The sequence below is a fragment of the Salvelinus namaycush genome, chromosome 9 (genome assembly GCF_016432855.1).
Source record: "Salvelinus namaycush isolate Seneca chromosome 9, SaNama_1.0, whole genome shotgun sequence".
Lineage (NCBI taxonomy): Eukaryota > Metazoa > Chordata > Actinopteri > Salmoniformes > Salmonidae > Salvelinus > Salvelinus namaycush.
Window position 1 is genome coordinate 15,762,813 of NC_052315.1, and position 11,367 is coordinate 15,774,179.

At 40.8% G+C, this 11,367-nt stretch overlaps 1 protein-coding gene across 1 annotated transcript; it reads left to right on the top strand.

Annotated features, from left to right (window-relative positions):
* The first annotated feature begins 741 nt into the window (after positions 1-741).
* slc5a5 (solute carrier family 5 member 5) lies at positions 742-7,590 on the top strand. The gene is made up of 14 exons (XM_039001413.1): positions 742-1,107; positions 1,313-1,378; positions 1,648-1,699; positions 1,902-1,969; positions 2,066-2,220; positions 2,337-2,477; positions 3,647-3,776; positions 4,134-4,222; positions 4,319-4,431; positions 4,607-4,677; positions 4,889-4,975; positions 5,282-5,472; positions 5,726-5,823; positions 7,397-7,590. The coding sequence occupies exons 1-14, from the start codon at positions 742-744 to the stop codon at positions 7,588-7,590; spliced, it is 1,821 nt and encodes a 606-aa protein (XP_038857341.1).
* The last annotated feature ends 3,777 nt before the right edge of the window (positions 7,591-11,367 follow it).

The window sequence follows — 11,367 nt, forward strand, 5'->3', positions numbered from 1 at the left end:
CCAAAACGTTTGATCCAAGTTAAACAATTTAAAGGCAATGCTTCAAATACTAATTGAGTGTATGTAAACTTCTGACCCACTGGGAATGTGATGAAAGAAATAAAAATATTCTCTCTACTATTATTCTGACATTTCACATTCTTAAAATAAAGTGGTGATCCTAACTGACCTAAGACAGGGAATTTTTACTAGAGTTTAAATGTATTTGGTTAAGGTGTATGTGAACTTCCGACTTCAACTGTATGTGTATCCATTTAAAAAAAGGAACTGTATGTGTATCCATTTGGAAAAAGGAAAGGGTTGTGAATACTTGCTGAAGGCACTATATATGACTGGGACTCATTTTATTTGTAAATGTTAAGTTTCTTTCATTCAATACATTTTTCCTAGAAACCTTTTATCAGATGCATCAATTGCAGTTGAAAGGTCAAAACAGCAGTTTAAAGGTGCGGTATCAAATCAAATTTCAAATCAAATGTATTTATATAGCCCTTCTTATATCAGCTGATATCTCATAGTGCTGTACAGAAACCCAGCCTAAAACCCCAAACAGCAAGCAATGCAGGTGTAGAAGCACGGTGGCTAGGAAAAACTCCCTAGAAAGGTCAAAACCTAGTATTAGTATTTGTATCATATCCTCTACGTCGTAATTTATACTCATTATGCATACATCCTATTCAGTCCCAAGAAACACCTGGAGCATCTGATTCTACCATCCAACACGACAAGGAGGACAAAGCAATGGATGGAGAACATATCACCGAACGACCCCGACCAGGCTTTGTCCTGGCAGACTACGTCGTCTTTGCTGCCATGCTGCTCGTTTCCATGGGAATAGGGCTTTTCCAGGCCCTGAAGAAGAAACCGGGTGATGCTAAGGTGGATGACTTCTTCACCGGTGGCCGTAGTATGCCAGCCGTACCCGTGGGAATGTCACTGTGTGCCAGCTTCATGTCAGCTGTCCAGGTCCTGGGAGTGCCAGCCGAAGCCTCCCTCTATGGTTTTAAGTTCCTCTACATGTGCCTCGGGCAAACCATCAACTCCTGTCTGACTGCATACCTGTTCCTGCCAGTATTCTACCGCCTTGGTATCACCAGCACCAATGAGGTTTTGTTACCCTTTACATTGACAGTATTCATAGATGCCATGCACATACAACACATAGCTACTAGATCTATGCAAGTAAGAAATAGGGCCAAGCAACTGTTGAACTTTAAATGTTTGTGTGTGTGGGAAAGGTAGGGGGAGGGATAGGAAGAACAGTATGTGTGGAAGGATGCTGTTTTGTTTACTCTTTGCTTTGCTGTCACAGTACCTCAAGATGAGATTTGGCAGAGAGATGCAGCTGCTTGGAAGTGTCCAGTTTATAGTCTCAACAGTAAGTAAGGCAAACTGATAGAGCATGCGCAAAGTCATCCTCATATGACTTATGCATAATGTTGAGGACAGAATGTGTATGTATGTATGTATGTATGTATGTATGTATGTATGTATGTATGTATGTATGTATGTATGTATGTATGTATGTATGTATGTATGTATGTATGTACGTACATACATACATACATACCTACATATTAGATATGTGTGTGTGTATAACATATAGCGTCAATTGGCCATTGATTTATACTTTATCATTTTTTCCAGCTGCTCTACACAGGAATTGTGATCTATGCTCCAGCCTTAATCCTGAGCCAAGGTATGACCTCTGGAGAAGCACAATAATGTGTATGCAACCTCCTGTATGTAATTCATTATAAATGCATGTATGACTATAGAGACCATGAGCTGTTGTGAAGGTTTAGTAAGCGTTATAATGCTCTATACCACCTGTGTGTGTGATACATTATCAATGTGTTACGTACAATTGTTATTAATATGTTTTAATTATTGTATTCCAGCCACTGGGCTCAATATGTGGGCATCCCTCTTCTCAACTGGGTTCATTTGTACTCTTTACACCACATTGGTAAGACTTCTCCATACTTCATAGTAAATGGACTGTATTGGCGCAGGGTGCTACTCTGAATCTATCTTGTCTGTCTGTCTTTCCTCCGCACCACAGGGGGGCATGAAAGCAGTCATCTGGACAGATGTGTTCCAGATCCTGGTCATGCTCTCGGGCTTCATCGCCATCTTCATCCAGGGCACTGTTTTGGTTGGTGGGCCAGCAATGGTTTTGGAGATTGCCAACAATGGATCACGAATGAACTTTAATGAGTAAAAAACGGCCTTTTATTCAACTAACAATATGCCTTTCAGCTATCCATTGCACAATCGCCCCAAAAAATCACACTTACCGTTACTACACCATCAATACCTTCTCTTTTGATCAGTTTTGACTTCGACCCAAGGAGGCGATACACATTCTGGAGCTTTACTGTTGGCGGTACGCTGTTGTGGCTGTCCATGTATGGTGTGAACCAGGCACAGGTACAACGCTACATCTCCTGCAGAACTGAGCGACAGGCCCAGTGGTGAGTGCAGACATCCGCTTTCAGCAAAGCCTAAGGATCACAGTTTCTTATTTTCACATAAGATAAAGCAAGATAATGTAAGATTAAGATCATATGCAAATTCACATTTTGTGAAATATATTAATGTATTTTTAACGCTGCCAATGAATAAAAGCAGATTCTAGATTCTTTAGACCTTCCTATATAAAAAAAGGGAGGAATATAACTGTAACCAACTGGACTAGTAGTTACAGGAAATGGAATAAAATAAACTGGTAATACGCAACCCCTTGATTTATACAGAAGCAAAGGGGAGTTCTGAAATACTAAGGAACCCTGACGCATACAGGCTATCAAATTAACGTTAAGAGGAGCACAGTGCATGTTCAATAGTTTGTTATACAGTAAGTCAAATGAGCAATGGTGTTTTTATTATTTACAAATAAGAGCCACAAATCACAATCAGTTCACACATGAAAGGCTGATTACTGATAGGAATGTTCAGAGTAATTATAACCAGAAGGATGTAATGATTCCCAAATCACTCCAGAATGACTCACTTTACTCTATAAGACGCACAGCACTTCTGTAAGAAAAATGTTCAGTATATGTTTAGACAAGGGCTCTCCAACCCTGTTCCTGGAGAGCTACTCTCCTGTAGGATTTCAATCCAACCCCAGTTGTAACTAACCTGATTCAACCAGCTGATTGTTAGAATCAGGTGCGCTAGATTAGGGTTGGAGTGAAAAACGTACAGGACAGTAGCTCTCCAGGAACAGGGATGGAGAGCCCTGGTTTAGACCATCACTCAAATGATGGCAGTCCAGCACAGTCCCTGTCCCAGATTAGTTGGATTAGAGGGAAGGGTGTCCATGTCTTACCCACAAGACCAGGGTCCTTATTCATAAAGTGTGATCCTCAGATAACGAGTGCTGATCTAGGATAAGTTTTACCTTTTATTATATAATGAATAAGATCAGCACTCCTACTCTGAAACTGTTTATGAATATGGTCCCTGGAAATGATCATTTATGATAATTCAACTGTTTGGCTACAAGGAGGAACAGGACGTCTACTGATAAAACACTGTCTATTGACCGATAATATAAAACAAGGATGTTTGCTGAAAAATAATGTCCCACAAGGCTGTACTGGACTAAACGTAGATGGTTGCTTGTCCTTCTCTGCAGGGCGTTGTTTGTCAACCAAGTGGGCTTGTGTCTCGTTGTGGGCAGTGCAGCCACCTGCGGCATTGTCATGTTTGCCTTGTACTCCCACTGTGACCCTTTGAAGTCTGGAAAGATTGCTGCTCCAGACCAGGTAATGAGTAATGACATAACTACTACAATCTACACCAGTGGTTCCCAACTTTTGTTGTAGCCTCAGACAAACACACCTGATTCAACTCATTGAGGGCCTGATGATTAGTTGACAAGTTGAATCAGGTGTGCTTGACAAGGACTACAATAAAAATGTGTACTGTTGGGGGTATTCAGGGACCGGGGTGGTCCTAAAGTGAAATCTACATCCACTTGAGGTACCAGGAGAGCTAAAGTAAATGCACCCAATGAACTTTCACAGAATTGTAAACATTTTATTTTCTCCCTTTTTATGAAATTATTGCGCTTGTGTTAATATTTGGGCTCTCATACATTTCCCCTCTTCTCTCTTTCAAAGTATATGCCATACTTGGTGCTGGACATCTTTCAAGACCACCCTGGTTTTCCTGGTCTTTTTCTGGCTTGTGCATACAGTGGCACCCTGAGGTATCCAATCCCTATCTGTAATATGCATCAAGTCATAAATCAGCATATGACTGACACCACTGATGACATCATTGCTGGTAATTCACTGCTTTACAGTACCGCCTCCACCAGCATCAACGCCATGGCAGCTGTTACCATGGATGATCTACTGAAACCAACTCTAGCCAACATGTCACAGAAGAGGTTGATTTTAATTTCCAGAGGGCTGTGTAAGCGCAATTTTAAAGTTATATTTTTGTATTAGGTCAGCAACTCTTTCTCTAAAGTGAAAAACACCCTAAATAGTTAGTTTGTGTACCAAATTATTAAATAATCAATGTGGTACAAAACAATGTGACCTTATCAAGCCGGCGTTGTAGCATCTAATGTGTCGCTGTGTTTTAGCTTTCATGTATGGGGCTGGATGTATCACGGTGGCTGCTCTCTCATCCTTCTTGGACTGGGGAGTTCTTCAAGTAGGTTCCTCCCTTCACCATATTACATCCCTCCTCATGTTTAAAGTCTCTGTAGGCCACGGACTCAGATCAGGTACACAAAAGGCTTTCTTATGGACACCAATACAAGTATACCAAAATGCTGTCCTGACATACAGCCATAAGCCTTGGGGACTGAGAATAATGAAGGATTTGTCCAGTGTCACATTGTCCCTATTCTTCTCCTCCTCAGGGGTCCTTCACAGTCATGGGAGTGGTCAGTGGCCCACTTCTTGGGGCTTTCATCCTGGGGATGTTTGTTCCCGCTAGTAACAGGCCGGTGAGTTGGACAAGATGCTGTTTGCACAATGGGAACATTTGGGAAGAGAGAGAAGATCAGCTGCTCATGTAATAAGAGTTACAGGGGTGTCCATCCATGGTTCTATTTTGATGCTTAGGAGGGTGCCATGATTTGATATGGGGGTATTGCCCAGTACCCTTTTTCACCTTTGTAATTCTAACCCTCCATAGGAAGATTGTTGGTACAGCTAATGCCACAGTTTTGTTTTAGCTCATTCCAGAGAATTTCATAATGACTGATTGCCTTCAGAGATTATATTACAAGTCTTTTTACTTGTGTCTTCAGGGCGTGTTTAGTGGCGTGGCAGTGGGCTTCTCCATCTCCTTGTGGCTGGTCATTGGATCAACCCTCCATCCTCCCAGTCTGCAGACCATGGGAGTCCTGCCCACCTATACAGATCAGTGTCCGTCAAGTAACAGCACAGTCAACAGCAGCCTGGGCATGGACACACCCTCCGCCTCCACGCCGCTTCCCCTATATCAACATGGGTGAGGAAGACATATGGAGAGATACTAACAAACTGAGAGTAGTACCACCAGTAGAAGTAGCAAAAGTGTGTTATCATCAATCATATATCTCATTGAAGTGTTCATAACTCAATAACTTGTCTCTTATCTTGAATGTTTGATAGTATATGGCCCAGATGTTCCTGGTCCGGTCACATGGTTAGGAAAGGCTCTTGGCCTTATGAGGTACGCTGACCAAGGAAACATTTCTCCACAGACTGACGAGTCTGCAGAACTTTTATTCCATGTCCTACCTCTACTTTGGTGCTGTGGGGACAATTTCAGTGGTGCTGGTTGGGGTAGCTGTGAGCTATGCAACAGGTAATAAAAGTACAATTTCTTTATCGTTTCCTCAATGTTTTTATTGTTTAATACCATGTCTTGACCATTCAGCTCAGACAGACATACAGTGCATTCGGAAAGTATTCAGACCCCTTGACTTTTTCCACATTTTGTTACATTACAGCCTTATTCTAAAATTGATTCAATTAATTTTTTTACCTCAATCAACCTACACATAATACCCCATAATGAGAAAGCAAAAAACGTTTTTTTATTTTTTATGTTTGCATATTTACATAAGTATTCAGACCCTTTACTCAATACTTTGTTGAAGCACCTTAGGCAGTGATTACAGCCTTGATTCTTCTTGGGTATGATGCTACAAGCTTAGCACACCTGTATTTGAGGAGTTTCTCCTATTCTGCTCTGCATATCCTCTCAAGCTCTGTCAGGTTAGATGGAGAGCGTCGCTGCACAGCTATTTTCAGGTTTCTCCAGAGATGTTAGATTGGGTTCAAGTCCGGGCTCTGGCTGGGCCACTCAAGGACATTCAGAGACTTGTCCCAAAGCCTCTCCTGCGTTGTCTTGGCTGTGTGCTTAGGGTCATTGTCCTGTTGGAAGGTGAACCTTCACCCCAGTCTGAGGTCCTGAGCACTCTGGAGCAGGTTTTCATCAAGGATCTCTCTGTACTTTGCTCCGTTCATCTTTCCTTCGATCCTGACTAGTCTCCCAGTCCCTGCCGCTGAAAAACATCCCCACAGCATGATGCTGTCACCATGCTTCACCATAGGGATGGTGCCTGGTATCCTCCAGACGTGACGCTTGGCATTCAAGCGAAAGAGTAAAATCTTAATTTCATCAGACCAGAGAATCATGTTGGTGGAGTGCTGCAGATATGGTTGTCCTTCTAGAAGGTTCTCCCATCTCCACAGAGGAACTCTGGAACTCTGTCAGAGTGACCATCAGTTTCTTGGTCACCACCCTGACCAAGGCCCTTCTGCCCCGATTGCTCAGTTTGGCCAGGCGGCCAGCTCTAGAAAGAGTCTTGGTGGTTCAAAACTTCTTCCATTTAAGAATGATGGAGGCTATTGTGTTCTTGGGGACCTTCCTTGCTGCAGACATCTTTTCTTACCCTTCCCCAGATCTGTGCCTCGACACAATCTTGTCTCGGAGCTCTACGGACAATTCCTTCGACCTCATGGCTTGGTTTTTGCTCTGACATGCACTGTCAACTATGGGACCTTATATAGACAGGAGTGTGCCTTTCCAAATCATGTCCAATCAATTGAATTAACCACATGTGGACTCCAATCAAGTTGTAGAAACATCAAGGATGATCAATGGAAACAGGATGCACCTGAGCTCAATTTCGAGTTTCACAGCAAAGGGTCTGAATAGTTATGTAAATAAGGTATTTTTGTTTTTTTATAAATTAGCAAAATATTCTACAAAACTGTTTTTGCTTTGTCGTTATTGTGTGTAGATTGAAGAAAAAATGTAATTTAATCCAGAATAAGGCTGTAACCTAACAAAGTGGGGAAGGGGTCTGAATACTTTCCGAATGCACTGTATATATACACACTGTGTGTAATTATATTTTCTGTTTAAACAGGACCTACCAAGAGAAATACCATTGACCCTGGCTTGCTCTGGTGGGACTTACAACAGAAAACCCTGGACAGTCAGATGGACAATCCACAGATAGTGCCTCTACACCACTTGCACAATGAAGATGTTGGTGAAAAAGAGGCCCTGAGCGCTACGCGGAAAACTACCTTAACTCAATGTTCCCCCAATAAAGTATAGAGAGCTTTGAGAGAAGAGAGGTGTACACACACACACAGTACCAGTCAAAAGTTTGGACACGTACTCATTTAAGGGTTTTTCTTTATTTGACTATTTTCTACATTGTATAATAATAGTGAAGATATCAAAACTATGAAATAACACACATGGAATCATGTAGTAACCAAAAAAAGTGTTGAACAAATCTAAATATATTTTTATATTCTTCAAAGTTGCCTCCCTTTGCCTTGATGACAGCTTTGCACACTCTAGGCATTCTCAAAACCAGCTTCACCTGGAATGCTTTTTCAACAGTCTTGAAGGAGTTTCCACAAATGCTGAGCACTTGTTGTCTGCTTTTTCTTCACTCTATGGTCCAACTCATCCCAAACAATCTCAATTAGGTTGAGGTTGGGTTATTGTGGAGGCAGGTCATCAAGCAGCACTCATCACTCTCCTTCTTGGTCAAATATTTCCACTGGTGTAATGTCCATTGTTTGTGTTTCTTGGCCCAAGCAAGTCTCTTCTTATTATTGGTGTACTTTAGTAGTGGTTTCTTTGCAGAAATTCAACCATGAAGGCCTGATTCACGCAGTCTCCTCTGAACAGTTGATGTTGAAATGTGTCTATTACTTGGACTCTGTGAAGCATTTATTTGTGCTGCAATCTCCGAGGCTGGTAACTCTAATGAACTTATCCTCTGCAGCAGAGATAACTCTGGGTCTTCCTTTCCTGTGGCGGTCCTCGAGAGACAGTTTCATCATAGCGCTTGATGGTTTTTGTCACAGCACTTGAAGAAACTTTCAAAGTTCTTGACATTTTCCAGATTGACTGACCTTCATGTAATGATGGACTGTCATTTCTCTTTGCTTATTTGAGCTGTTCTTGGCATAATATGGACTTGGTCTTTTACCAAATAGTGCAATCTTCTGTATACTACCCCTACCTTGTCACAACACAACTGATTGGCTCAAACTCATTAAGAAGGAAGGAAATTCCACAAATTAACTTTTAACAAGGCACTACCTCATGAAGCCACCCTTTACCTCATGAAGCTGATTGAGAGAATGCCAAGAGTGTGCAAAGCTGTCATCTTGGCAAAGGGTGGCTACTTTGAAGAATCTCAAATATAAAATATATTTTGGTTTTGTTTAAAACTTTTTTGGATACATGATTCCATATGTGTTATTTCATAGTTGAAGTCTTCACTATTATTCTATAATGTAGAAAATAGTAAAAATAAAGAAAAACCCTTGAATGAGTAGGTGTGTCAACTTCTGACTGGTACTGTATATCTCTATATCGAAAGGGACAGAAATTGTCATCCTCAGGCACAGCAGTTTAATTGAGGTCCTTCAGCAACATGTACATCATGTACAATTATCTGAGGTAGCCAGTATATGTTCATATCATGGGTTTTGAATAGAATATTTTGTATGGGACACATGGTCTTTCATTTTAAAATGAGATTTCATTGTGGTTATATAAGGGGATATAGCAGACCTAGATAAATACTGATTTAGCTTGGAGTATGCACTTTTGGGACATAGTACCGGGAAAACTAAATCAAGTGCAGCTCAATTATTTGAAAGCATTTTAACCTTGGTCTGTAATGTATAGTACCGTAATGTCTAGTATACTATGTTACATAGTTGTAAGCAATATAACAATGTCTGACTAAACACTACAGTTTTACAGTAGCTGCCTATGTAACTACCATGCAAATACAGTTATAGCAACACTTAAGTAGAATGGAAAGGTTTTCATTTAATTTTAGTCAGTTGGCATTCAGTTGAATGGAATCAATCAATAGAATCAAATAAAGCCACAGACGTGTTTTGTCATTGATCAAAGGACCTTTCACAAAGGAGTCCATTATGGTTCTGTCCACATGCCTTATCAGCTACACACACACACCTGCAATTCCAACAGTGGCGATGATAAACATGAAACCCAATGAGAGCATCCCGAAACCAAAGTGTTGACGCATCATATCGCCTAGTCTCCTTTCCTCCTGATATAAACTATAAAAAAAACTGAAATGAAAGAACTGGACAGATGAATGGACATTACCAGCAGTTATTTATTATAATGCCTTCAGTGCAGATGAATGAAAGGAGACAAGTATAGGAATCCACTTTAGACTATTGAGATGTAGCTTTATGCTCAGGGACATTCTTTGAAATCCAGGAATATAGACTGGATGATTGTTTAGCAACAAAACCGACGAGTGCGCAACTACTGTATGGGGCAAAACAGACAGGATTGGCTTAGATTGTTCACAACATATCAACTATATTTGAAAACATAAATGTGCACAATGAGCACTTGTCTCAAATAAATCGGTACAGTTGTTGGTTAGTTAGCTAGCAAATGTTTCGCCATATTAGCATTGATATGAAATCAGTCAAAACACCTCAAAACAAGAACAAGAAAAGTAGCTGAAACGAGCCCCCGACACGAAATTAGAGTTGCTACCCAAGCCGGCTGGTCGTTCGTTCTATCGGTTCAGTTGCCAGAGACGCGACCCAGTCGCTAAGTCTTTTTGTTCTGTATCAATGGACGTGACCCAGTTGTTTGTTCAAACTGTTTTATTGCCATACTGGCTGGCAACGTTTTTATCCCTTGCTTGCTAGCTAGCCAACTACGGCTAACTTAGTCACGTCAAACAGTGCAGCCAGAGTAACAGCAAAGTAGCAGCATTTGCATTTGTTTAAGCTGTTTTCTAGTGACATTTATTTGGAAACATCCATAACAATGGGCTAATGATGCGTGATTTCACCTGACATAGACAATGTGCTCTCTCATCACTGTTGTTCAGAGGAGCTAGCCAACACAGCTAACACAATCACTTCAAACTGAAGCTGGAAAGACTGCAAACTAGCTGCATTTCTTTTAAAATGTCTTTGTATATATCCATAAAAATTTGCTGATTCATGATGTTGGATTCTAGCTGTAAATATACTCACTATTCTAGAAGTTAATGGTTACATTGGGGCGGCAGGTAGCCTAGTGGTTAGAGTGTTGGACTAGTAACCGAAAGGTTGCAAGATTGAATCCCTGAGCTGACAAGGTAAAAATCTGTCTTCTGAACAAAGCAGTTAACTCACTGTTCCTAGGCCGTCATTGAAAATAAGATTATGTACTTAACTGACTTGCCTAGTTAAATAAATGTAAAATAAAGTATAAGGAATGTATATGTTGGGGTCAATGGAGGGTGGATAAGAATTTAGTATTTCTTAGGGATCCCCAACGCAGTAGCTACTCTTCCTGGGGTCCAAACACATTAAAGCACTTACATTACATATAAAACAGTACATCATAACATTATTACACCACTACATATTTACAATACAAAATGTATAATACCACCATACAACAATATTACAATGTACGCGTGTCTGTACCTTTTGTGTGTGTCTCTTCACAGTCCCCGCTGTTCCATAAGGTGTATTTTTTACCTGTTTTTAAAAAATCTGATTTCACTGCTTGCATCAGTTACCTGATGTGGAAAAGAGTTCCATGTAGTCATGGCTCTATGTAGTACTGTGCACCTCCCATAGTCTGTTCTGGACATGGGGATTGTGAAGAGACTTCTGGTGGCATGTCTTGTGGGGTATGCATGGGTGTCCAAGCTGTGTGCTAGTAGTTTAAAGACTGCTCGGTTCATTCAGCTTGTCAACACTTCTTACAAAAACAGGTAGTGATGACGTCAATCTCTCTTCCACTTTGAGCCATGATAGATTGACATGCATATCATTAATGTTAGCTCTCAGTGTACTTTTAAGGGCCAGCCGT

Excerpts from the sequence above, each read along its gene's own strand:
- slc5a5 (XM_039001413.1), top strand. The coding sequence starts at position 742 with ATGGATGGAGAACATATCACCGAACGACCCCGACCAGGCTTTGTCCTG. Across the intron at positions 1,108-1,312 it reads GTATCACCAGCACCAATGAG|TACCTCAAGATGAGATTTGG; the intron begins GTTTTGTTACCC and ends TTGCTGTCACAG. Across the intron at positions 1,379-1,647 it reads TCCAGTTTATAGTCTCAACA|CTGCTCTACACAGGAATTGT; the intron begins GTAAGTAAGGCA and ends CATTTTTTCCAG.